The 25,337-nt window shown below is 46.4% G+C and overlaps 6 protein-coding genes, 1 long non-coding RNA gene and 1 pseudogene across 10 annotated transcripts; 4 read left to right on the top strand and 4 right to left on the bottom strand.

Annotated features, from left to right (window-relative positions):
- Positions 1–3,215: 3,215 nt before the first annotated feature.
- On the top strand, positions 3,216–4,482 carry LOC104583661. Of its 4 annotated transcripts, none has more exons than XR_731549.1 (5): positions 3,216–3,364; positions 3,448–3,498; positions 3,622–3,847; positions 3,925–4,030; positions 4,393–4,482. It is a non-coding gene; the product is annotated as an uncharacterized LOC104583661 (long non-coding RNA). The 4 variants fall into 4 exon arrangements; XR_731543.1 differs by having other exon boundaries at positions 3,448–3,530; XR_731544.1 differs by having other exon boundaries at positions 3,448–3,530; positions 3,925–4,077.
- A 1,676-nt stretch (positions 4,483–6,158) lies between these two features.
- Positions 6,159–7,891, bottom strand: LOC100840474 (probable carboxylesterase 18). Its single transcript, XM_024457260.1, has one exon. The coding sequence runs from the start codon at positions 7,601–7,603 to the stop codon at positions 6,521–6,523; it is 1,083 nt and encodes a 360-aa protein (XP_024313028.1). The 5' UTR covers positions 7,604–7,891; the 3' UTR covers positions 6,159–6,520.
- Positions 7,892–8,695: 804 nt separating this feature from the next.
- Positions 8,696–9,905, bottom strand: LOC106866251 (annotated as a pseudogene).
- Positions 9,906–10,451: 546 nt separating this feature from the next.
- Positions 10,452–12,056, bottom strand: LOC112269861 (probable carboxylesterase 18). The gene has a single exon (XM_024457259.1). The coding sequence runs from the start codon at positions 11,999–12,001 to the stop codon at positions 10,934–10,936; it is 1,068 nt and encodes a 355-aa protein (XP_024313027.1). The 5' UTR covers positions 12,002–12,056; the 3' UTR covers positions 10,452–10,933.
- A 499-nt stretch (positions 12,057–12,555) lies between these two features.
- LOC100841202 (ATP synthase mitochondrial F1 complex assembly factor 2) lies at positions 12,556–15,149 on the bottom strand. Its single transcript, XM_003562522.4, has 4 exons — positions 14,767–15,149; positions 13,448–13,622; positions 12,995–13,272; positions 12,556–12,908 (listed from the first exon to the last, which is right to left on the bottom strand). Exons 1-4 carry the CDS (start codon positions 15,124–15,126, stop codon positions 12,801–12,803), a joined length of 921 nt encoding a protein of 306 aa, XP_003562570.1. The 5' UTR covers positions 15,127–15,149; the 3' UTR covers positions 12,556–12,800.
- Positions 15,150–15,318: 169 nt separating this feature from the next.
- LOC100840894 (bZIP transcription factor 60) lies at positions 15,319–18,311 on the top strand. The gene is made up of 2 exons (XM_003562521.4): positions 15,319–16,744; positions 17,723–18,311. The coding sequence occupies exons 1-2, from the start codon at positions 15,451–15,453 to the stop codon at positions 18,163–18,165; spliced, it is 1,737 nt and encodes a 578-aa protein (XP_003562569.1). The 5' UTR covers positions 15,319–15,450; the 3' UTR covers positions 18,166–18,311.
- Positions 18,312–18,752: 441 nt separating this feature from the next.
- Positions 18,753–21,193, top strand: LOC100839867. Its single transcript, XM_003559838.4, has 4 exons — positions 18,753–18,985; positions 19,860–20,052; positions 20,241–20,280; positions 20,930–21,193. The coding sequence occupies exons 1-4, from the start codon at positions 18,768–18,770 to the stop codon at positions 20,989–20,991; spliced, it is 513 nt and encodes a 170-aa protein (XP_003559886.3). The 5' UTR covers positions 18,753–18,767; the 3' UTR covers positions 20,992–21,193.
- A 762-nt stretch (positions 21,194–21,955) lies between these two features.
- LOC100840597 (nodulation protein H) lies at positions 21,956–25,317 on the top strand. Its single transcript, XM_003562520.4, has 7 exons — positions 21,956–22,331; positions 22,596–22,755; positions 22,832–23,070; positions 23,161–23,419; positions 23,955–24,134; positions 24,625–24,780; positions 24,864–25,317. Exons 2-7 carry the CDS (start codon positions 22,753–22,755, stop codon positions 25,038–25,040), a joined length of 1,014 nt encoding a protein of 337 aa, XP_003562568.1. The 5' UTR covers positions 21,956–22,331; positions 22,596–22,752; the 3' UTR covers positions 25,041–25,317.
- Positions 25,318–25,337: the final 20 nt, after the last annotated feature.

The following is a 25,337-nucleotide window of genomic DNA, read 5'->3' as shown; positions in this document are numbered from 1 at the left end:
GATGGAAATGTTCAAATCCATAAAGTTCGACTTGTCGCCAAGGGTTTTCAACAAGTTCAAGGAGTTGACTACGACGAGACTTTCTCGCTGGTAGTGATGCTTAAATCAATTCGGATCATTTTAGCTATTGCTGCATATTTCAATTACGAGATATGGCAAATGGATGTCAAAACGGCTTTCCTTAACGGAAATGTAACCGAGGACGTGTATATGATACAGCCCGATGGGTTTTGTCGATCCAAAGAATGCTGGAAAAATATGCAAACTTCAGAAATCCATCTATGGATTGAAGCAAGCATCTCGGAGCTGGAACATTCGTTTTGATGAAGTAGTCAAAGGGTTTGGCTTCATCAAAAATGAAGAAGAACCTTGTGTATACAAGAAGTTTAGTGCAAACTCAGTCGTATTTCTAATCTTATATGTGGATGACATATTATTGATTGGAAATGACATTCCGATGCTAGAAGCCGCCAAGGACTCATTGAAGAAATTTTTTTCAATGAAGGACTTGGGAGAAGCGGCTTATATTTTGGGAATCAGGATCTATAGAGATAGATCAAGGAGGCTTATTGGTTTAAGCCAGAGTACATATGTTGACAAAGTGTTGAAAAGATTCAACATGGATGAGGCAAAGAAAGGGTTCTTGCCCATGTTGCATGGTATAAGTCTAAGCAAGACTCAGAGTCCTTCGACTTCTGATGAGCGAAGTCGGATGAGTGCGATTCTGTATGCTTCGGCGGTCGGATCCATCATGTACGCCATGTTATGTACTCGACCGGATGTTTCCTATGCTCTAAGTGTTACGAGCAGGTATCAAGCTGACCCCGGTGAGAGTCACTGGATAGCGGTGAAGAATATCCTTAAGTACTTGAGAAGGACTAAGGATATGTTTTTGGTTTACGGTGGTGAGGATGAGCTCGTTGTAAAGGGTTACACCGATGCTAGTTTACAAACCGACAAGAACGATTATCGATCACAATCTGGATACGTGTTCGTCTTGAATGGAGGTGCGGTGAGCTGGAAGAGCTCTAAGCAAGAAACGGTGGCTGACTCTACAACAGAAGCTGAGTATATCGCGGCTTCGGAAGCCGCGAAAGAAGGCGTTTGGATCAAAAAGTTTGTTTCTGGGCTTGGAGTGGTTCAGGGCGCGTCCAATCCCATGGACCTCTACTGTGACGACAGTGGTGCTATCGCACAAGCCAAAGAACCACGACATCACCAAAAATCCAAACACATACTCAGGCGTTACCATCTCATACGGGAATTCGTGGAGAGAGGTGACGTTAAGATATGCAAGGTACACACGGATCTCAATGTTGCCGATCCGTTGACAAAGCCTCTCCCGCAGCCAAAGCATGAGGCGCACACACGAGCCATGGGTATGCGATACTTGGATGATTGACTCTAGTGCAAGTGGGAGACTGTTGGAGATATGCCCTAGAGGCAATCATGTGATGATGTTATTTCCTATGTATTCATGAGTTATTGTTATTGTTCTTGAACATCATCACTGATATGTATCAATAAATACGTGATTTGTTTGTGAGACTATGTATTCTATGATGTTGTTCTAATGGTCCCTGGTCATTGAGGTTATGCGGACACATAACCTAAAATAGCAATGTGAATCAGTATGATGACTATGTTTCACAAGTCATAGGGCAAAGTGTTGCCGACTGATAGCATGGACTCGACAATGAGATTGTTGAGTCGGACAGACCCACACTGAGACACAACGAGATGATTGTCATCTGTTAGTCTCAAGTACGATGTATATGCCAGTCCTAGACCTGAGGTCATCGCATGAGCTTGGGATGTGAATCGGTCTACTTAGGGGTTGCCAAACGCTACTCCGTAACTGGGTGGTTATAAAGGTAGCTTTCGGGTTTGCTGAGAAGCATGCTGCGAGTCATGGTTGATCAAGATGGGATTTGCCCCTCCTATTCGAAGAGATATCTCTGGGCCCTCTCGAGTGATCAGATTCGGAAAGCATGGCCATGCGACTTGGGTTAAGTGTTAACCCGTTCGGGAATCTGTATCACAGGAACGAGAAGAGAGTCGAGCTATCCACAAGGATGACAAGCACTCGCCTTGAGCTCGACACACATATCATGAGGCAAAAGGAATGTTTCATATGACACATTGTATGGTTTGTCAATATACCTTGTGGTCACTCGGGAGTTGGCACGTGTTGCTAGGCGCCGCTACCAACTATCGACTTGAGTCGATGCCAGTGGACGAGTAAGGTGTTATTCGGGCCCGCAGTCCGAGCTCGTAGTCGTGTCCGACTGACCGCGAACCTGAAGGGTCACACGCTTAAGGGGTGGGGACCGAGTTGGATCGGATCCAACTCGTATCAGGCTTAGACTCCTAACAGGCATCAAGTGTTGAGCCAACTAGGAACGTCGACCAACCCGGTTAGGGTTACACCAGTCCAGATGCGAGTTATACTCGGCCGTCACACCTCCACGCCCAAAACCTTGTGATCAGATCTTGCAGTCATCCGCACGGAGTTCCTCTTTGTACGTGTGGATACCTCGGAGGCGCTGCACCTGCGACGCTTGGACGAACTGCTCGTGGGATCGGCGAGGAGGAGCAGGCCGAACGACTACTCGGCATCGACACGCATCATCGACTCTACTTCCGCTACAGGTCTGCGCGTCTAGTGGTAATCTCGTGATCCATTATCTACAGCATTGATCCGGACAGAATCGGTAGAATTTTTATTTTGTGCTAGCGTAGCCTACCGCGTTCCTCAACAGGTGTCATCTCTGTTCTTCTCAGATCTTCGTGGATTCTTCGTGCTAGATCTTTCTAACACTTTGCTGCAGGTTCATCACGAGTTCATAATAATTTGCTGCAGGTTTATCACGAGATCAGGGAAAGATCGCGATTACTTCATCTTTCTTGTTATTCCTCGAAATTGGTTTTAGATTAATCTTCGTAACTTTCTATCAGCCGTTACTGTTTTGATCATATCTTTTGATTGGTACGTCCGATTGAGCTGATTCTTGTTGCGTTGGTTAGATAATTTCAATACTTTTCTTTTGCATACTCATACGTAATTTTTGGTCCAGCCGACCTAAAGTTACATTGGATTTATTATCACGAACAGATTAGGGTTTCAGGGATTGAACTTTCGGGAAAAGTTTTAATTTGCTTCCGCGCAATCATTCACCCCCCCTCTGATTGCTTATCTCGATCTCACACTGAAAACGTGCTTCTTGGTGCTGACGGTGAATGGAAATTATGTGATTTTGGTAGTGTCTCAACAAACCATAAGTGCTTTGATAAACCAGATAAAAGGGGCATTGAAGAAGATATTATCAGAAAGCATACCACTCCTGCATATAGAGCTCCTGAGGTTTAAATCGAATATACCTATTTTGAGCTCTTTCTCAAGTCTTTGACATATTTACTTACTGTAAGCTTGTTTACTGATTGTAGATGTGGGACTTGTACAGGAGGGAAATTATTCGTGAGAAAGTAGATATATAAGTAAGCGACCCTGCAGTCATTACACCAAAAAAGTCAGTTCCCTTATTGCCTGCATTTTTGTTGAGTTGGTGGTACTTTGTTGTATCGAAATAACTGCGTAAGCTAAGGTTGTGATCTTTTCAGGCTTTTGGATGTCTCTTATATATAATCCGCTACTTAAAGTCAGCTTTTGATGGAGAATCAAAGCTCCAGATACTCGATGGGAACTATCGTATCCCAGAATTACCGAAGTACAATTCTTCCATTACAAATCTTATCGAAGAGATGCTTCAGTCATCTCCAGGTGCCAGACCGGACATTACACAGGCAAGAGCTTTGCTTGATTGGTCACTCACTTCCATGAATTTAGGTTGGTCTTAATTAGTGCAAATGACTGAAAGTTTAAGGCCTTCTATTTCTCTAATATTGATGCATGCACTGTTATAGGTATGGTTTCGTGTTAATGAATTACTTCCTCTGGAGCTGCGAAAGGATTTGCCTGTTTGATACCCGTATGGATCAGCATTTGAATTGCATATTACTGAGGATGAAGGTTTGGCTTCTACGATCTTGTCCTTTTGAAGAATTGAAGCCACTGTTGTAAGCATGGTTTCTCGTGTTTTTGTTACTTCTTAGGTTTATCTAGAGAAAAAGTAAGAAATGATGCAATGTGGAAGCTTGCCTGCTTAGGTAAGGGCAAGGATGCCAAGGAAACACCGTCTTTTTATAGTACTTGCTCATCTACTCCCTTCATCCGGAATTAAGTGATGTGGATTTGTATAAGAATATATGCAAATCTAAATCATTTGTTTCAGGACGGAGAGAGTATTTGTTGCATGTTTCAGTGGTTTTTGTTTTTTATGATAATTTGATTTGCTATGTTTGATTGCTAATCACTATGTACGTATTTTTCAGCACTGAGTCGGCTGCCCCAGGAGAGATCCCCTTCACCGTCAACAGACAGCATGAAGAATACACCCTCCAAAGATCCTTTCAGTTTGAGGTTTCCAGTTTGAGGTCACAAGGTCCGCAAGCTGCAGAGAATAAGGATTCTGTTCTGTTGGTGCATTTTGGTCGACTCAGCATGCACAAGAACTAGCATTTATGGATGACAAGAGTAATACTGGTGTAGCAGTAAGAGGAGGAGCGGCTAGATCAGCAAGAGATAGAGCAGCGGTGCTTGTGGAGAAGCCATTACCTGCGTAATGACTAATTTCACTGACTGTTTATACTCCTATAAGGAATCGATGGAGTGGGAATGGAGCCTGTTATTCGGACCCAAAAAATTGCTTATGACCAACCATACGGAAGGCGTGAGTGGTAAATATAAAACAAGTGTGTACATATTGTTTTCATTAAGACGAGAAAACCAAATAACCTACTTGATTTTTTTTATTCAGCGAGATGATTATGCAATCCAAAATAATTATTTTCGTGTCATAGTTTAGGAATCCCTAATAAAATACAAAAAAATACTTGCTTTACTACATCGTGTTGGTGTTTGGGTATCAAAGCAATCCCACGTTGGAGTTCGTCAAAGTGGTCTTGATGACCATCATACGTTGTGGCCGTAGCAATGCACGTGTTCTGCTAGTTAACACTTAAATAGCTCTGCTTGTCTTGCAGTATGCCAACAAACGGAGAGTGAGTGCCAAGCACTGATAACCAACTTGCAGGACAAAGAGGAAAATCGATCTAGCATCTGTTTTCTCCTCCACGAGATTTGCCACGGCTTCACCTTGTTTAATTAACTTTAAGTTTAGCTGGTTCCATCGATCTGGTAATATGGTTGCGCATATGCTGGCTCATTATGCTAGAGAGTCAGGCACGTCGGGGATCCTAGCAGGTTCGCTTCCGCCTGCTGTGCGAGATGTCTGTGATTACATTTGTGCTATTTGTTCTCGCGATCCAGATAATTGATTTTCTCCCGTTAAAAAAAAGAGTGTCTATTTCTCAATTGACTAAGAAATAAGTACATACTAATTAGTTCTCACTCGACGATCGTAGCCATCCAATGAATATTTTTTATCCATCAGATCTATATTAATCTTACGAATCTCAATGATTGAATTAAAAGGTTGTTAAGTAGCTATTTCTCAGTCACCTAAGAAATAGCAAAACAAAAAAAAACCTTTATACGGAATACTTTTTTTTGGTGAGCCCTTATACTACAGCTTAATTCTCTCTGATTAAAGTAGCCAGAGATGCTTGGTGGAAGCGTATATATAACTAGGTGATTTCCCGTGCGTTGCTGCGAAAAGTTTTATATGCACATCTGGATATGATTTTAGGAACAATGATAAAATGCAAAAGAAATATGAACATTGTAGGACAAAACGATTTATCGTTTATAACAGCTATAAGAGTAGTTTTGATGTACATGAACATCAAAATATGTGTACTTGCAGCTCTTAGAAAGATTGACATACATATCATGAAAACATGCGTATTTGGTAAAATATTTATATACAGCGTGAAGATTAAAAAATCTTAAGTATCAAAATATTTAATTCGAAAGGACCACCAAAATGGATTTCTAATGGCCTACAACACATAATGTGGATGGTGATGTGGACAATTTGCATGCTCATGATATGCATGATGTAGACAGCTTTTTCGGTAAAAAAAATTGATGTGGACAGCTTGCATGTCAAGCTTGCAATCATTTAATAAAGATAGGGTGAATCAACTTTATAAATATTATTAAAATTATTTTGTTTAACAATCTCGCAGATCCCACGGGTCAACAAACACTAAACTTAAATGATACACTTAAAAACTTCCAATGGTTCATGTCCCATATGCTTGATTGAATCACGCAGCACATTGCCCAGTTCTGGATCACAAGTCAAACCTCACATGGTACTACTCAGTGTACTCACTTCACAATCAACAAATCAACAAACTCTTATTCAACTCAACTCCCGCGTTTCCCACGCATCGCAAGCAGATCATCACACACACGTACTGTACCAACCAACCGACCAATGAATTCCTCGCCAGCGCACCACTCGATAATAATGCTCGGAGCTCGGATCATTCCTCACCGTTCAGCGTCAGGTAATTTCGCCGGCGGCGCCACCGCCCTGTTGCTCTCGACGAACGCCTTCATGTCCTCCAACACCTTCCACGCATCGTCCAACTCCGGGAACCCGTAAAACCCGTGGAACCCGTCGGGGTACTCCGCGACGGTGACCCTCTTCCCCTTCCGCCGCAGCACGTCGGCGTACCGCCGCTGCCAGTCCTGCAACGGGTCAAACCCGCCAACCACCACCATCACCGGCGGGAACCCTTCCTCCGCCAGCCCCGCGTTGTCGTCCGTCACGTGCGCCGCCGGGTGGTCCCTGGTGGCCCCCGCCGGCAGGAACGCCTTCCAAGACCAGTCCGACCGCCGGAGGTTCACCACGGGCGCGATTCCTTCTAACCGGACCTCCGACGGCGTGCGCTCCTCGCCCCCGAAGTAGGGCTGCACGGGGAAGATCCCGGCGAGTCTGACGTGGCGGGATGTGCGCTGGTGCTGCGAGGCCCAGATGTTCGCCACGTGGTGCACTATGTTGCCGCCGGCGCTCTCCCCGGCCAGGAAGCAGCTCCCGAGGTCGACGGCCATGGATGTTAGGCCGGGGATGGTGCCGTCGTGGGCGTCGAGGAAGCGGAGCGCGTCGACGCCGTCGTCGTAGGCGGCGGGGAATTTGTGTTCTGGCGCGAGGCGGTAGTTGACGGACACGACGACGGCGCCGAGGACGCTGCAGAGGCGGCGGCAGACGCCGTTGAACGGGCCGATGGCTGGGGAGAAGAGCGCGAAGCCGCCGCCGTGGAAGTACACGACGACCGGCAGCGGCGCCGAAGGAGGATGAGCGTTGGCGGCGGCCGGGGAGAAGACGCGCGCCCAGATGTTGCGGGAGGCGTCGAGGTCGACGTCGTGGGAGCGCACCCCGGAGGCTGTCCGGGCGCGGGCGCTGAGGAGGCGGTCGACGACGGAGTAGAGGCAGCGGCTCACGGTGCCGTCGGCCCGCTCCACGGCGTCGATGGCCGCCGTCAGCCCCGCCAGCTGCAGCCGCACCGTCAGCGGCAGCGCCGGCGGCGCTACTACTACAACTGCTCCTTGCTCATCCGCCGCGGCTTCCATCGAGTCTAAACTAGTTAAACTGTCTCTCTTATTTACGATCTCCGCTCTGTTTGAAGTGCATTTAGCTCTGGCTTCCTCTTGCGTTTATATAAACACAAGCGCTGATGGGATGAGTATAGATTAGGTGAGGTGGATCAGTCGGGGCGGTTGACAATTTGTGATCTCCGCATGCAGTTGCGTCGCTCGGAACGGCAAGCCGTGCATGGGCTTATTTTAATGTTTCCACGTCGGGCTCGATCGATTGCATGTGTTGGCACGTCCACGTTGATGGCATCGGGCGCAAGAGCTTGAGAAGAAAAACACGTATACGCGCTTGCGCTTTGTGTCACCGTTGACTGCTGTACATTGTTAATTCGAGGGGTGAACTTGCGCTTGCACATACATGGCAATCAGTTGTGAACTTGTGATGATGTGGCGATGTATCCGGTTAGAGTGGTGGACTCATGTTTGGTTATTGTCGATTGACCTAAAATGACATGAAACCGTGCATGGGGAGTGACTATACCGTCATAAATCGGCTAAAAATGCCCCCAAACTCGACAAGTTTTGAGATGTACTCCCTCCGTTTCATATTAATTTGCATGTATTTGGTATAAGACAAAAAAAAAGCATGAAACCATGTACCGAAAGTTACTGTACCGAGAATCGACGAAAATCCAGAAAACGTGCCCATGAAAACAGAGAGAATGGTGATTTTTGTGGAAAATGTGTACCGAGAATCACCATGCCCAAAGTGTGTACCAAGTATCATGATATCGTCTGAAAACGCAAGAATGGTGGACTATAGTTCAAAAAAACGGTTGTAATGACGATTCTTTTGTCGAACGGGCAACAATCGCCTAAGAGCATAAGACCATGCACCAAGGGTCATGAGATACCGGAAAATCCATCGAAGCTAAACGATGATTTTTGTGGACTAACTAAAATTCTATCAAGGTTTGCAATATCAAATAAGCATACCCTGAAAAAAAAAATAACGACATATTTAATAAAACTATCTTAAGAGTTCTAAATGTTGGTAGATTTTTATATAAATTCTATCAGAATTCTAAATGTTGGTAGATTTTTACATAAATTTGGTCAAATTTGAACAAGTTTTGCTTAGGACAAACTTAAGACTTCTGTATTTAGGACAGAGGCAGTAACATATATATTGGCACGTAAATGTATTTCAACCACAACAATTTCTGTACGACCCTACTCCACATTTCACATTTTCTACGGCGCGTCGGAGGATTGCGATGCCGACTTGCAGTTACTTTCCACGAACGCCCTCATCTCCTCGATGGCCCTGGCGCTATCAGCGAGCTCCGAGAAGATGTAGAACGCGTGTATACCTTCAGAAATTCCACCACGTTCACCCTCTTCCCCTTCCGCCGCAGCACGTCGGCGTACCGCCGCTGCCAGTCCTGCAACGGATCAAACCCGCCGACCACCACCATCACCGGTGGGAACCCCTCCTCCGCGAGCCCTACGTTGTCCTCCGTCACGTGCGCCGCCGGGTGGTCCCGCGTGGCCCCCGCCGGCAGGAACGCGCGCCACCAGAAGTCGGAGCGGCGGAGGCTCACGATCGGCGCCACGCCGTCCAGCGCCAGCTCCGACTCCGTCCGCTCCTCGCCGCCGAAGTAGGGCTGCACGGACAGCAGGCCCGCCACCCGGAGCTTCCGCCTCGTGGGCTTGTTGTTGTTGTTCTTGTCGGAGGCGGCCCAGGCCCAGGCCTAGCGGTTGGCCACGTGGTGGATTATGTTGCCCCCGGCGCTCTCCCCGGCCAGGAAGCAGTTGGAGAGGTCTAGCTGCAGCGGGCCGGCGTTGGGGATGGCGCCGTTGTGGGCGTCGAGGAAGAGGAGCGTGTCCATGGCGTCGTCGTAGGCGGCGGGGAATTTGTGCTCCGGGGCGAGGCGGTAGTTGACAGAGACGACTGCCGCGGCGCCGAGCCCGCGGCAGAGGCGGCGGCAGAGCGCGTCGAAGTAGCGGATGGACGAGGAGAAAAGCGCGAAGCCGCCGCCGTGGAAGTAGACGACGACTGGGGCCGGCGGAGCGGGACCGGAGACGGGGAAGAAGACCCGCGCCCAGAGGTCTCTGGAGGCGTCGACGTCGAAGTCGGCGGAGCGGACGCCGGAGCCGTCGGGGCGTGTGTCCGCGCGCACGGTCAGGAGGCGGGCGATGGAGGAGTAAGGCAGCGGTTCACGGTGCCGTCGCGGCGGTTCATGGCGTCGACGCCGGCCCCGAGCCCGGCCGCCTGCAGCCGCACCGCGCACGGCAGCCGTTGTTGGTGCTGGTGGTGCCTTCTTCTGTCTGCATGGTTTCAGAGGAAAACTGAGCGAGTGGCCGAAGAAGGAAGCTGTAGGCTGCGGAAATCGTTCACATCACAATCCTAATTTCCACGTAGATCTGGCAGCAGACGACTGGCCTGGAAGGAACTCTGTGCTGTTCTGCTGGACAACGAAGACGGAAGTGGACAGATAACAGCATCGCTGCTGAGTGCTGACTGCACAACTCTTATCTGCCAAACCAAAGCACATTCTTTCTTCTGAGAGTAAAACCCAAAGAGCTTTTAGCATAGAGTCTTCAGCATAGCAAAACCAGAGGCCACAGGAATCCAGTTATCATGGATATACACGCCGTATGCTTGACTATGAATGCTCAGCTCGTTTAATTTTTTAGTCTTTTTAGGGTCTGTTTGGTTGTTGTTGTTGACCTGAGCATCATGCGAGAGTATTTTGCATTTTTGCATGCCAAACAGGAGGCTGAAGTTGCTCGAGCAATGTGTGGTTCATTCTCACAAACCGTGTCTAGTTGGAAAAAAAAAACTTCATATGGCGTTTTGGGAATTGATTTGAAGCGGACATTGAAAACCAATGATTTTAATCTCACGCACGGAAAGCAGATTTTGACTTTTGAGAGATGCTCTGGCCTTCGAATTTGGAGGCCTATGTCCAGCAGGTTTTGTCAGGCAACAATCTTCAGACAAGAACCCTTCAAACAACAACCAAACACACCTCGGGCAGGTTTCAGCTAAGAAGCGCTCATGCCAGGCACAACGATTCAGAGGATCGACCAAACGAGCCCCTAGTTTTCTATACTGCCGCACAGGAAGTTAGCAAAGGGAAATGCATTTTGCCTCTCATGTGGATGTCTTTCCTTTTTGCATTTCCCTAGCTCCAAAAGTTTGTGACTTCCTTTTTGAAAACTTCCAATGATATGATATCATCGTCATGCAATAATGACATGTATATTGTCATGTGGAAGTACTTCAAGAAATATTTTGGGTAATATACACAGAGCAAATGAACTTCCACAGTTGTGGTGATCAAACTTGTCGTCGATTGATCACGGCGCAGAGGATTCTGGTGCTGATGCTGATGTCATGTTGCTTTCTACAAACACCCTCATGTCCTCGATGACCTTGGTGCTATCGGCGAGCTCCGAGAACATGTAAAATGCGTGGATACCCTCTGGAAACTCCACCACTTGAGCCATCTTCCCCTTCCGACGGAGCACATCGGCATACCGCCGCTGCCAATCCTGCAACGGGTCTAACCCACCAACCACCACTATTGCTGGTGGGAACACCTCTGACAACTCGGCATTCTCGCCGGTCACGTGCGCCGCCGGGTGGTCGCGGTTGGCTCCAACCGGTAGGAATGCCTTCCACCAGAAGTCCTGACGTCGGAGATTCACAATTGGTGCCACACCTTCTAACATTAGCTCAGAGTTCGTCCGCTCCTCGCCGCCGAAGTAGGGTTGCACCAACAGGAGGCCCGCGAGGCGCACACAGTTGGAAGTGGCTTGATCCGTGGCAACCCAACGGTTGGCCACGTGGTGGATTATGTTTCCACCGGCGCTCTCCCCAGCAAGAAAGCAGTTTGAGAGGTCTACGGGAACATTATCGTCCAGACTTGGGATCCCGCCATTGGCGTTGATGAAGAGGAGCGTGTCCATGGCGTCATCATAGGCAGCCGGGTACCGGTGCTCAGGAGCGAGCCTGTACTCAACGGAGACCACAACAGCGTTGATGCCATAACAAAGGCGACGGCAGAGCGCGTCAAAGTAGCGATTGGCCGCGGAGAACAATGCGAAGCCGCCGCCATGGAAGTAGACGATGACCGGAAGCGGCCTGGATGCCACAGTTGTGTCGGCCGGAGAGAAGACACGCGCCCAAAGGCCACGGGACGCGTCCACGTCGAAGTCAGCCGATCGAACACCGGATCCATCCGGCCGAGGATCGGCGCGCACGCGGAGGAGACGGTCAATGACCGAGTACAACCCGCGGTTCACCGTGCCATCACGCCGGCTTATGACGTCGACGCCGACACCGAAACCGGTGGCCTGCAGCCTCACCGCCCACGGCAGCGCCGGCCGCGAGGGATGCCGGCGCCTGGCGCCTTCCGCTTCCATCGGTTCCCGGGGCCGGAGAGAATGATTGAATGTAGCTGGTGGCCGGGTGCCTCTACGTGTAGAACGCATCTTATGCAAAGGATTGTGGACTACGACCCTTGGCCGGTCCCCGTCTCTCGCCAACCGACCCCAAAGTTTCCAGTTTGGACTCGTTTGCACGTATCACCACCTCCGTGGTTGCGTTGCATGGCACGCTATGCTACCGGCCATAGAACAAAGACATGCATTTGCCTGTGCCACACAACACAAGCTGTAGCTTGCTGAAAGCTTGAACCTGGGCCTGATTCAGCTTGCGGTTCACATCAACACAAAAGACACGTACATGCATCTAGCAACTACTATTGATACGCACCGTTAGAAACGACTGACTTGGAAGGTTGTGCTGCTGGACGATGCTGAAGAAAAAGACAGGTAGCAGCCTTGCTTGATTTGTTGCTGACTGAAGAACCCTTCATCGTATCAAACCAAAGTTTCTGCTATTGCACTATTACCGTACCAAACCAGAGATCACTGGAATACCAGATGACATACCATTGATGACACGCTAAGCTCGATTTAAGCACAAAATAGAAGATTTTAGGACCTGCCATATCTGGTACTTTGTTTTCCCTTAGCCATCCGCAGGTAGTAATTTGAAAAATATGGTTCCCTGTGCTATGAACTTACATGTTGCAAATTCTTCTACAAAAGCATCCACAGGTAGTAATTATTATTCTACATCTCTTCATACAAGTTGATACAAAGCTAAAACAACAACAAAAAAAGAACAACTGGTTCGTAGATTCTCGGTCACAAGGTTTTACTTCTGCCATGAAAGTTGAAGGAACACAACAGCCGAGGACATTTGCACTTTAAGATCGGCAATGTCAACATCATGGCCTCCTTCAACCAAGCCCCATTTATCAACCTGGTATTGCAGAATAATAGAGACCATAAGACAAACTAAAAGAAGAATGATTAGAACAAATAAATGGATTGGTTGCAACAACACACCTGGTGATCTTCTTCAAGCCTGATCAGTTCAATAGACTCGTCGATTCCCAACCTTCCTCTAAATATTGCAAGAGGGATTACCAGTGAATGGGCTGCTGCAGCCATAGCATCAATAGACGCCAATTCACAATCATTTGCGTCCTTCAAAACAGTCTCTACAGCCTTAGCTAGCTTCTCATCTTGCTTCCCCCCTAAGAAACTTGTGTATACAACAGGCTTGAACCCAAACTCGGTGTTTACCCAATCCAGTATAGGATCAATTTTCTCCTTCTGCTTTTCTGCAGACAAAATAAGGAAGCATAAATATGGTATTGTCAGAGCCTTGGAGGCAAATGAGCATGAGCCATATCATCAGCAATTTATCTATATGTCTGCAACAAAGAGCTTCAGACACAATCCATTCATACAGCAAGCTGTAATCATAGAACCTACTTATGAGAAAAAAAACATTACCATAAACTCCTTTCGTAAGTTCATCATCAGGAGGTGAGCGGCAAAATACCAAATCTTGATGGAATTTTTGCATCAAATTGTTAATTATTTTTGCTCGTGTCAACGGAACTCTCTCCAGTGCAGTACAAGCAAGCTTCATAAGGGGCATTGTAAAAGGTCGAATTCCATCTGAATCCTATAAAATAAGGAACTTTCAGCACCAGTGCCCATTGCTCAAGAAACTAGGAACTTAAACATCGGAAGCCTTTTTTTTTCCAGAAAAGTTAATCCTGCATTTCTACTTTGTGGCATACCAAATGAAGCAAATTATCATAACTTGTAACATCCCTGGCCACTTTTAAGTTATAGTACTAAGTTACAGTTGGGACATGGGATCAGCTGGACTCTTGTAAGCTATAGGCTCAACCATGCACAAATATAAGAATTGTAGAATTAAGTGCTACAAGCTAAATATTATTACTCCTTAAATTCAGTCATTGCAACATATGAGTATAATCTTAGATAAGAGATGACATACTGAGGGCACATCAGCCTTATTGAGTTCCTCTTAAATTTTATTAGAGGAACTGAGCGTATCTGTTCATTTTCACAGAAGGCAATGAACTGTGCCCTCTGCATAAATGCATCCAACCGACACCAACAGATAACATTATGGGTACTCCTTAAATTCAGTCATTGTAGAATTAAGTGCTACAAGCTAAATACTGTTCCTTTTTTACTTTCGGGCGGAACAACCATTCTAGTCATTCTAAGCCGGTTGCGGTCAATTGTATGTCCTTGTACAGCTCTCTTGTAAATACTTATTTCTTATATTAACAAAATTTTACTGTCAGAGCCTCCCCACAGTTTTCCCGTTAAGGGCTCGTTCAGTTGTGGATTTCCTGGTGGGATCGGGAGGGATTAACAGGAATTTGAGCTACAATCTCGATAATCCCAGTTGATCCAGACCGGGCTGGGACAAAAGGAGCAGGGCCTAAAGAAGAAACAAACATGTAAAAATCAAATAAATCACACAATTTTAGTCTTCAGCGCCACTACAAAATACATAGTATGATGGCAACCTAGATTCAATACATTTCAAATTTACAACAGAATGAAATGGTTACAAAATCCTACAAGTCACTACTGCTATGGGATAAACTAACCCTGCCAGATCAGGGTCAAACTAGGCGCTAATCACACAGTTTCCATTCAAACCATTTGATTGGCCTGCAACTACATACACATACTAATCCTGAATTCAAGTAATTTCACATCTCAATAACAGTATCCCAGTCAAGGTAAACCAAACAAAACAGAAGAGAAGAAGGGTTCAGGACCTGGTACTCCCACTCGGCCGCGATGGCCATGGCGAGCGTGCGCGAGTGCAGCTTGAGCGGGCGCTTGGCCGGGGACTTGAGGGTGCGGTAGTCGAGCATCACCGTCCAGCCGTTCCCGTCGTCGGCGCGGCGCACGGTGGCGTCGCGGTAGAACCGCTTCCCCACTACCGACCCCGTCATGAACGACATGGGCATCGCCACCGAGGTCTCGTCCCGCGTCGCCGCCGCCGACGCCGGCTTGCCCACGTGGATCACGTCCCCTTCCCCTCCCGCCGGGGCCGCCTCCGCCGCCGTGCCCAGCAGCCGCCGCCCGCCCACGCATCGCAGGAGGAGGCGGCGCCCTGCCACTGTCGTCGCCATTGCCGCTTCCCTTGGGCCTTCCTCCCCTCTCTTCCCTGCGAGCCCGCAATCTTACTAGTACCACTACCGAGCCAAAAAGAATTTCCCAGCCCGTTTACAAAACCGGCCCATTATAAGACACCTGACAAGGCCCATTTAGCGCGGCCCGGGAGAAGCTTCCGGATGTGTCCTTCTCCTTCTCCTCCACGCGGTTTCGTCTCCACGACGGCGAAGACCAACGACCCTGACCAAATCGATCCCCAGTTCCATTGCAAACCCTGCACGCTTCTGCGACCGTGATCCGGAGCACCCAACCAACCGCCGCCGCCGGCGTATGCGCTCGCCATGACCGGATCGGCTGCCCACATGGCGGAGCCCTGCCTCTTCGCCGACATGCCCTCCTTCCTCGACGACCTCCCGGAGTTCCCGCACCCCCCCGACGACGAAACCTTCGCCCTGGAGGATTTCGATCTGGAAGATCTGGACTTTGACTTCGACCTCGACCTCTTCTCGACGGACGACGCGCAGCTCTCGACGCCGCCGCCGCCGCCGCCTCCGCTCGCCACGTCCTCGTCCTCTGCCGGATCGCCAGGCGGGGGTTCCTCCTCCTCCGGCGCCGCCGTGGACGGCGCCGGCGGCGGCCTGAAGAACGACGAGTCCTCGGAGTCGTCTTCGAGGAGCGCGAGTGCGGTGAGTGACGGCAAGCCGAGGAATGGGGAGGATGAGGAGGCCAAGCGGCGCGCGCGGCTGGTGCGCAACAGGGAGAGCGCGCACATGTCGCGGCAGAGGAAGAAGCAGTACGTGGAGGAGCTGGAGGGGAAGGTGAAGGCCATGCAGGCCACCATCGCCGACCTCTCCGCCAGGATCTCCTGTGCCGCTGCCGAGAACGCTGGGCTCAAGCGGCAATTGAGTGGCGTTGCTGGGACACCTGCCCCGCCGCCGCTACCGATGTACCCGGGATTGTACCCTTTGCCACCACCGTGGCTTCACCCGGCATACGCAATGCGTGGCTCACAGGTTCCACTTGTGCCGATTCCCCGGCTCAAGACCCGGAAGCCTGCACCAGCTGAGGTAGAGCCTCCAGCTAAGAAGACTCGGAAGACCAAGAAGGTTGCAAGTGTCAGTCTTCTCGGGTTGCTGTTCCTGGTAATGGTTTGTGGGTGTTTGGTTCCTGCAGTCAATCGGATGTATGGCACAGTTGATTCTGGAGAAGGCATTGTGCTTGCTCCATCACATCATGGAAGAGTTCTGGCCGTTGAGGGGCCTCGAAATGGTGCCCCGGATGGTATTGATTCGAAGTTGCCACAGAATTCAAGCGAGACTCTCCCAGCGCTGTTGTATCTCCCAAGGAACGGGAAGCATGTCAAGATCAATGGAAATCTTGTTATTCAATCCGTTGTTGCAAGTGAGAAAGCTTCTTCGCGTATGTCTCAGTATGACCCGAAGATTTCTGGCAATCCAGGAAAGGAAGAGACTAGTTTGGCAATTCCTGGCCATGTGGCTAAATTGGATTCTGGAGAAGTTCCGAAATCTGCTCAAGGGATTAAAAATAAACTGATGGTTTTGCCTCCTGGAGATCGAACCATATACAGGGAGGATGATGAATTGCTGCCACAATGGTTTAGTGAAGCTATGTCTGGTAAGAATGCTATGATAGCTGCACACTCCATTTACTTAACTTTATATAAAAAAATGCTTTCATCTGTGCAACATCGCTTTGTGATACTACGGCATTTTGTGATACGAACATAGCAGTCACTAGCTGCTGTGGATTGTCAATCTATAATTGATCGCGCTCGATGTTTGTAAGTAACTTAGCTAACATAAAGGTGATAGTTCATTGGGGATATTATTACGGCATTTATAAATAAATGAATTTATAGGTTAATATGGCTGAGAACAGAATATATTCACATATATTGCTCTCATTTCCTTCAATATTGGAGGGAATAGATAGATACTGTTAGGATCAGTTCATAGCCACCATTTATTTGAATAACTGCCATTGGGAAAGGTTTATGTTTGATGCATTATTGCCTTGTGCAATTGGAGGTTTGGAATCAATTATACCACCTGTATGCGTAGACAGTATTAGTTTGTCTGTTAACATACAGTATTACTGGCTGATTGACTACTGTAGTATATTGTAATCATTTAGCTCAACCCTAGGAGCTTCATTGCTCTAGAGATAGTTTGATAACCTAATGGAAATTATTATGTTACCTTAGGAGTTAGGATCTTTGGTGCAGTTGAACTTGACTGAGTATGCAATTTACTGTATTGAAAGCATGCTCTTCCTTGGTTTGCTGGTTCCGCTCATTCTGTTTTTGCATTTGTGGTACTGAATTGAGTGGTATGTGTCTAATTTGTGCGGCGAACTTATAGTTAGAACTGCGCATATGTGGTCTTGCTTGCCTTTGTGCAGTTATATAAATATTTCTGGAGAATTGGGTTGTATCTTGGCGTTAAGGATTAGTTACTCTAGGGAAAGTACGTGCTATTTCTGTTGCCTTTGTGCAGTTGAGTTTTAGTTAAATCTCTAATGTAATTAACCGCAGATACTACAAGTAGTTTGTTTGTTCATTTGCTGAACTTGTCACCCCTGATTCTTTCGCAGGTCCTACGTTGAGCTCCGGAATGTGCACTGAAGTGTTCCAGTTTGATATATCTCCGACCTCCGCTGACGCAAATGGAATTGTTCCTGTCTACTCAAGTGCTATGCCCAACTCATCGCATAACTTAACTGAAAACCTCCCCTCCACCCGGCCTCAGAAGATCAAGAACAGAAGGATTTTGCACTCAGTGCCTATCCCTCTACAAGGTTCAACATCCAACCACACTGACCGCCTTAAGGAGCACCCGAAGAACGAGAGCTTCGCTGGAAATAAGCCGGCTTCATCCGTGGTGGTCTCTGTCCTGGCCGATCCAAGAGAGGACAGCGAGGGGAGGATCTCTTCCAAGTCGTTGTCGCGCATCTTTGTCGTCGTACTTGTAGACAGTGTAAAGTATGTGACTTACTCTTGTGTCCTGCCGTTCAAAAACCATAGCCCTCATCTCTGACTTTGAGCCTGGTCCTCACCGGAGCATCTGTTCAAACTATACTGATTAACATAACATAAGTTTTCCATCAGGATCTGGTACAATTTGTATGTGGAATTGTGGATAGAGTTGCTGGAAATTGATTCAGTTTATCGCTGTACTTTGTACTTTGGTCGTTTGTCTGCAGGTTTCCTACTGTGCTTTTTTTTGCTACTGGACTTGTTTGTTTCATTCGTATGCATACTGTTCAGTCTTGTGAAAATGTCTGCCGTTGTAGCCTTGAAGGAGACTTAAAAACATCGAGTATGTGTCGAAGCACGGTGCTGATGGTGATGGAGTCTCCTGATGAGGTACATTAGCAGTATTTCATCAATGCTTAAAGTTCTTGAATTGAATCAGAGTTCCTCAAAACATAGATAAAGAAAGATAAAATTTACCATTAGAGAAAATGGTACTACCAAGACGTCAAAAACAGTTGAAAAGATGTCAAGGTTGTTAAAATTAAACGTAACTTGGTGTATAGATGTTATTATTCTTTGTTGGACGGTGAGAGTACCATAAATTTCTACGGAGACATATCAAAGCGTGTAAAAAAACATTTAAACAAGAGTTACGCTCGGACAATGGTTAATGGGCCTCCGAATTCATATCGGGCGGCCTATATCGTGGCCCACTGGATGCGTGGAGAACCAAGTAACCTTTCCACCGTCCGTCCGTCCCCTCCTCGCTTCGGCTCCACCGATCCAGCGCCTCCTCCTCGTCTCGCCTGCGGCCTCCCTCCCGTCGCCGTCGCGTCGCCCGCCTCGCCGGATCCGCCGCCGCAGAGATCGGCGCTTGGGAGGTGCGTCTCCTCCTACTCTCCTTTCTGCCCTGGCAGAACCTAGCCGACCAGTAACCGCTCTCGCTCGCATCCGAGCAGTGCGCGGAAGTAGCTTGGGAGCCGAGGCATCTGCCCTATCATCTTGGTTAATAATCGAACGCGTAATTATGCGAGGTTGTGCCGCTCCTTTTGCTGGTGCCGAAACCTATGGAATACATGTAATCGTGTTAGAAATTTATGATTCTGGGGAGCAAATTTGGTTTGCTTTGTAAAAATTTCCAAGGGAATCGGTCTCTTCCACCACTACCATGAACTACAGTATAACATGCTGTAAAAGAAGTTTTGTTATACACCAGTGGGAACTGGCGTCTGCCTTGTTCATCCCAGCGCATACTAGCCTTTGGCATACCTGTAGAACCTATCAACCTATAGATTACCAAGCATAGGCTGAGATCTTTTTCTCGTTTGCTTAGTAATCAGATTACCTTTAGGATCGGCCTGAAAGGTGTTGGATGAAAAAGCTACTAACACTTGCATGTTTGAGAACATCTTAAGGATTTTCTGACATAAGGGGAAATACATGACATCACGACGGATCGAAAAAACCAGGGTGTCTTAGTTCTCATATGCTGGGTAATCTTTACTATGTCTTTACTGTTCGATTTATTAGATCTTTTCCAGAAGATTGCGTGTTCCGTAACCGTAAATATCTTTGGTTATTACATGCCCAAAGAAAAGTTCTGTAGTCTCCAGAGTTGTGTGTATGATGTTAAGACGCCCATCTTATGTTTAACGAGATAATGATCCGATGACCAATGGAGCAGTGAAGATTGTTGTAGATAGGTAAACATGGCATTCTTCTTTGCTGATGATTCTAGGTGTATCTCTCATGCAGGGTTGCAAGCATGTATATTCGAGTAAAGCGGCACAAGAGTACCTACTTCATACAATGTGATCCAACAGAGACAATTTTGAATATCAAACAGAAATTGGAATCCATAATTGACCACCCTCCTAATAATCAGAGGCTGATCTTGTTGGCTACCAACAATGTATTGAATGATTCAAAGACGCTGGCTGATCAAAAGGTACCAATATATTTAGTTGCCGGAGAGCACATTTGGCTACTGTTCACAGAGGGAATTATGTTGCTTAGGCACATCACACATTGATTCATGTAGCCCTAGTTTATTAATTTTCTTTTGAGGATAAAGCCACCTTGGGTGTAATTCATTTTTAAGCTCCATGACCTAAATTGATTTTCATACTTGTGCAGGTGGAGAATGACACCATTGTTGCATTGACATTGAGAAAAGGTTCTGTTCTATTATCGCCTTTGTTAATATTTGACACTTATGTACTCAATGTTTTGTTTGTTACTATCTGGTTTTGGAGCTTTGTGTTCTTCTCTTCTGATGCTACATCAGCTGAGTACCAACCTGTCATAATCATCATTTTTGTTTAAATGGTTGTTGCCACCAATTGCTTGTTTTGTAAAAACTGTCTTTGACAAGAATGATTTTGTTTTTGTTACCTTTTGCTGGTATGTCATTTGTCATCATTCTCCAATCACCAATACAATATGTTTTATACTGTTGGTTCAACAACTTGAAATTATTTCTTTATCATGCTACAGTTATCGCTGTAACCTGTGATTCTCCTCTGCCACTGAAAGTAAAAACCTAAGGTCAAAATTCAATATGAGTAGTACATTAGAATTTTCTGTTTGTAAATACTGTCCGGCGCAGCTCAAGTAAATGGTAGCCTTTTTCTCCTTCCCAGACTCCTGTTTGTTCTAAGCCATGCAATGTATATAATCTACTATTGAAATGATGGTGGTTCTGGTTCCTAATTCTAACCAACCTTTACTTGTTCCATTGTTTGTCAGTGTCTCCTCTATAGCCGCTGCATTTTCAATCTATCAGTTTCTAACATCCTGACTGTAATATCCGTTTCTTTCATCAGACAACAACGAGTTCGAGGAAGTATCCATCGCCAATCCAGACGATTTCATGTCATCATCATGAGGCCAATCTGTCCATCTCTGCACTACTCATCCATGCAAGAACCGTGGCCTCCCCGGTAGCGGATTTCATGTTGCTTGTTCTAGGATGTCGCTCAATTGTCTCCACACTGTAAAGATACTGTACTAAACAACCATTGCAGATGGCATTAAGTTGTGATTTGGACCCTCCAACTGATATATGTGATATGTGCTCCCCCTACCCACCGGAGCCTCTGTCCCCGTGCTCTGATGAAGCACTCACCTACTCGTCTTTTGTACCGGCGCATGAATTTGGATGGTGAGATGAGATCCGTTGGTGATTGGTGATGGGGATTCCACCACCTATTGCTGAGCCCCCTTTGTCTTATCGTTTTTTTGGGCCAGTTGGTAGATGGGATATGGAGCTCCATTGTCGGTCTGTTTTGGGAAATCCAGCAAGTTCATGTCCCAGTTGTTCTTCTTGCCGTTGCATTGCTACTTGCTTAAGCGAATCTGAGATTCTGTGATGGTTTTCATGTAAACTCTGGCTGTTTTTGCATTTCTTGTCAAACTGCCAAACAGTTTTCTCGTTGATTTAGAAGCTAAACTAGCAGATGAAGCAACGGGTAGTAGCTTGGGCGCACACACTTGTGCCAGAAGTTTGCTGAGTCATAATTTTGGGAGCATATGCTTGTTGGATAGCCAAATGTTGCCACAATTTTCTTGCTAAAACCATGGCAAATTGCAGAAAGTGCAAGGAAAGAAATTGGTCCTCATAACTGTGGGGGAAAATGAACAAAGTAATTGCGGTGTAAAATGTAGTCACGCTAAGGAAAGCTAAAAAGCTGGACCGGGTCCAATTTTGGAATTGCCTTATTGCCTTGGTTTAATTTTAATGAGGCTTGATGGTGGCAACTCCAGCTCATCAATGGGCTCTGTCTCTTCTTTCTATACTCGGTCTCCACTTTGAGTTTCTTGTCGATACCCCTCAAAAAAAAAAACAGTCTTGTTGCTTATAATGCTCCAAAGCTGGGAGTAGTACCTAAACTAATTCTCCTCCACCGTTCTTAAACCAAGAAATCAGAGGCAGCGAGGGGGGAGGCGACCTTGCTGACGCGCTAGCTGTCGGCGGCGGTTCTTCTTCTTCTTCTTCTTCTTCTTCTTCTTATTCTTCAAAGCTGCTCAGCACACCGCTCAAGTCTTAGCTGGTGAGGTCTTCCGGTTTTGCTTGGGCTAGCGAGCGGGCCAGCTCTGGGACTGGGTCTTCTTGATTTCCCTCCCCTTCTTCGTGTGCTTGGTGGGATTCTAAGCCATTTGGAGGAGCGGAGCTGAAATCCCGACCTGGAGGACCTCTTGATTTCCTGCCGCCTGGCGTTACTCTCGGTGAGCGATTTGCTTGGGCATTTTCCGTGGAGCGCTAGCTCGTCGTCTCCGCGTTCCCCTCTTTTTTCCGCCATTTTCTCGCTGTCTCGGTGCGATGCTAAGTAAATCCTGCTGCTCCAGGGTTTCCCTCCTCGAGGCCTGTCACTCCTAGGGTTCCTATTGGTTCCCATTTCCAGTCAAATTTTGTGTGAACTTTGTGGAGCGTCGCTGTGAGCGGATTCTTGCTGCTGGACCTGACTTTTTCATGGGTTGCTAAAACTGCAGGAATCTGTAATTTACAAGAATGCGCTGGCATCCATCGACGCATGGCTGAGTCGCTGATATCCGTGTGGACTAAGTATGTTAGTTTGTTGTGGGCGAGCAGGAAGACCAGCAATCGGCCGGCGCAGTAGATTGTTTCGTTGCAACTTGCAAGCAGAAAATGGTACAAGTGCTGCTTCTGAATTTCGTGTTTGTTAGCTAATAACAACAGCATCTGATCATGGACTTGGTATTTGTAGCACCCGTATTCACTTAAAAGTTCCAAGGGAGCACCGTTGCCGCCACGACCGACTCTCGTCTTCCTCATTGCAGTATTTGGTCTCTATGTCTGCTACCTCTCCTTCAACCAGATAAGGCTAGAGAACGAAGGCGGGGAGAATAGCGCAGAAGAGCATACAGAACATGTTTGCACGAAGCCGTCTGTTCCCAGTGAGGAGCTGCGCTACGTGCACTTACCAAAACCAAAGGGTTATAACAGGTAGTTTTCCTAAACTCTTTCTTGGTAGCTCCCCTATTATGTATGTGTATTTTCTGACACATGCTGCTTCAATTTTACCTTCTTACATAGGGGTGAGTGTTCATGTACTCCTGTTCGGTTCTTTGTGATTGTATCGATGCAAAGATCAGGAAGTGGATGGTTTGAGACTTTGCTAAATAGCCACCCTAACATCAGCTCAAACGGTGAAATATTTAACAGAATTGATAGAAGAGAAAATCTATCATCTATTGTACAAACACTCGATAAATTGTATAATTTGGACTGGCTCACAAGTGCTGCGAAGAATGAGTGCACGGCTGCATTTGGATTGAAGTGGATGCTAAATCAGGTATTTTATCCTTACCTTTTTTCCGGTTTGTGTGAAGCATTTGAAGGTTCAGCTTTGCTTTGGTAGTTTGGCTGCTTTATTACTTCTGCTTTTATAAATTGCACACATTGAGGCTGAGCCCTGCCATAGTTACTTATTCTAGTCTAGTTCTTGTGGATGAAACTATGGAGAACAGATTGGTCTTATTAACTATTTTGCTTGCCAAGGTTTGAATTTTGTAATAGTTATTATTTTGAAATGTATCTCGTTATAATATTGCCTGCAATTAACAGATCTCATTGTTATGTTATGTCATTTTGACGATAGTGATTACTGAACTTTTCTAAAACCCAGCTTAGTCAATGAAGATTATCGATGTGATATTTGGGTCGGTCAGTGTACATTCCATTAGCATTAGTAAGGGGGTTTTCTTTTACCGAGCGGCAGGCTTGGTCAGCAATCTAAAGAAAGCATTGGGAAGATCTTTCTTACAGCCTCGCAGGTAACAGATGTAAAATATATCCATGTCATTAACTGCTATCATTTTGTTTTCCAGGGCTTTATGGACCATCATGATGATATAGTTAGTTATTTCAACCAGAAGGGTGTGTCTTTGATATTTCTCTTCAGGAGAAATACATTGCGCAGGCTTATCTCTGTGTTGGCCAACAATTATGACAGGGATGCAAAGCAGCTGAATGGAACCCACAAATCTCACGTTCACTCGGAAGAAGAGGTACCTTCCATGCACAGGCAATTTCAATAAATCTACTGCAATAACTTTGTTTCAATCTCCCACAATTTTCTGTATAGGATAGTATTACTCTACCCATTTTTATAAAATATGGATATTAATATGCATGTGCTTAATTCAATCATCGACAAAGGAATATCTATATCTGGAAGGAGCCCTATATAAACTGGGGCCTTGTTCTCTTACTTCGGGTCCGAAGTTCTATAGCCAAGTACTTGTGCAAATATATGCACTCTGAAATGCTAAAACCAACGCTGATTTTTTTTTGTAAAACTTCAATCTTGTACTTCTGCATTGTAAGAAAGATTGAAAGCTCACGTTGATACTACTGGCTGCGAAATGTGTTGAAACAGCGCACTTCGATGCATTCGTTTCTCTTTTGAACAAACCATCTTAACTGCTTTTTGATTAGCGATCTGTTCGTCATATTGACTAGTGATTTCATCTGATCAGTATGATTTCCTTTTGTCAGGCTGAGATACTAGCAAAATTCAAACCAGAACTGGATGTGTCAACTCTGATTTTGGACATCAGAGATATTGAGAAATACATCAGAGATTGCTTGGATCGCTTCAACACGACACGGCACATGATCCTGTACTACGAGGATATAATCAGCAACAGAAATGTACTGGACTCATTTGAATGCCTAACGAAGAAGGATCAGTAACTTTGCAAGTTGCTTTAATACCCTTTTTTCCCATGTTGCAGGCATTATTCCGGGTGCAAGAGTTCCTCGGAGTTCCAGCAAGGAAACTCGTCAGCAAGCAGGTGAAGATCCACACTAGGCCACTTCCGGACCTTGTCAAGAACTGGGAGGATGTGAACAGCAAACTCAATGGGACAGAGTATGCGCGTTTTCTCGATGGTGCAGATTATGTGAAGTGATACATTCTGAATTCTGATGCGAGTTCAGAATAATTGCAGGGGAGTTGTAGTTGCCATTTAGGATTCATTCTTTTGTACATGTAAACTAGCAAGAGAAGCATAGAAATGAGAGATCAAGATGGGAACTATTTGAGAAAACTGTACAGTTTCTACGGCTTAACATCCTTTCAGTGGTTCCTTACTTCAATACAGACGGAGAGATAGTAGATTAGTGGCTCAAAATTGTGACAGATCCTGATGGTTTTTCTTTGATGTTCTTCAGCTGCATACTTTTTCATTCTTTCTGTGCTTTCGATG

The sequence above is a fragment of the Brachypodium distachyon genome, chromosome 1 (genome assembly GCF_000005505.3).
Source record: "Brachypodium distachyon strain Bd21 chromosome 1, Brachypodium_distachyon_v3.0, whole genome shotgun sequence".
In the NCBI taxonomy this organism is placed as follows: Eukaryota; Viridiplantae; Streptophyta; class Magnoliopsida; order Poales; family Poaceae; genus Brachypodium; species Brachypodium distachyon.
This window is presented reverse-complemented; position numbering and strand designations above follow the sequence as displayed.

Bases quoted from the DNA above. Each gene is read 5' to 3' on its own strand.
- LOC100840474 (XM_024457260.1), bottom strand. From the start codon at position 7,603: ATGGAAGCCGCGGCGGATGAGCAAGGAGCAGTTGTAGTAGTAGCGCCG.
- LOC112269861 (XM_024457259.1), bottom strand. From the start codon at position 12,001: ATGGAAGCGGAAGGCGCCAGGCGCCGGCATCCCTCGCGGCCGGCGCTG.
- LOC100841202 (XM_003562522.4), bottom strand. From the start codon at position 15,126: ATGGCGACGACAGTGGCAGGGCGCCGCCTCCTCCTGCGATGCGTGGGC. The intron at 13,273-13,447 runs GTAATGTTTTTT...TTTTGTCTGCAG, and splicing joins ACTTACGAAAGGAGTTTATG to AAAAGCAGAAGGAGAAAATT. The intron at 12,909-12,994 runs GTGTGTTGTTGC...CTGCAATACCAG, and splicing joins GGCTTGAAGAAGATCACCAG to GTTGATAAATGGGGCTTGGT.
- LOC100840894 (XM_003562521.4), top strand. From the start codon at position 15,451: ATGACCGGATCGGCTGCCCACATGGCGGAGCCCTGCCTCTTCGCCGAC. The intron at 16,745-17,722 runs GTAAGAATGCTA...ATTCTTTCGCAG, and splicing joins GTTTAGTGAAGCTATGTCTG to GTCCTACGTTGAGCTCCGGA.
- LOC100839867 (XM_003559838.4), top strand. From the start codon at position 18,768: ATGGTTAATGGGCCTCCGAATTCATATCGGGCGGCCTATATCGTGGCC. The intron at 18,986-19,859 runs GTGCGTCTCCTC...TCTCTCATGCAG, and splicing joins CAGAGATCGGCGCTTGGGAG to GGTTGCAAGCATGTATATTC. The intron at 20,281-20,929 runs GTTCTGTTCTAT...TTCTTTCATCAG, and splicing joins TGCATTGACATTGAGAAAAG to ACAACAACGAGTTCGAGGAA.
- LOC100840597 (XM_003562520.4), top strand. The intron at 23,071-23,160 runs GTAGTTTTCCTA...CTTCTTACATAG, and splicing joins AAACCAAAGGGTTATAACAG to GGGTGAGTGTTCATGTACTC. The intron at 24,135-24,624 runs GTACCTTCCATG...TCCTTTTGTCAG, and splicing joins ACGTTCACTCGGAAGAAGAG to GCTGAGATACTAGCAAAATT.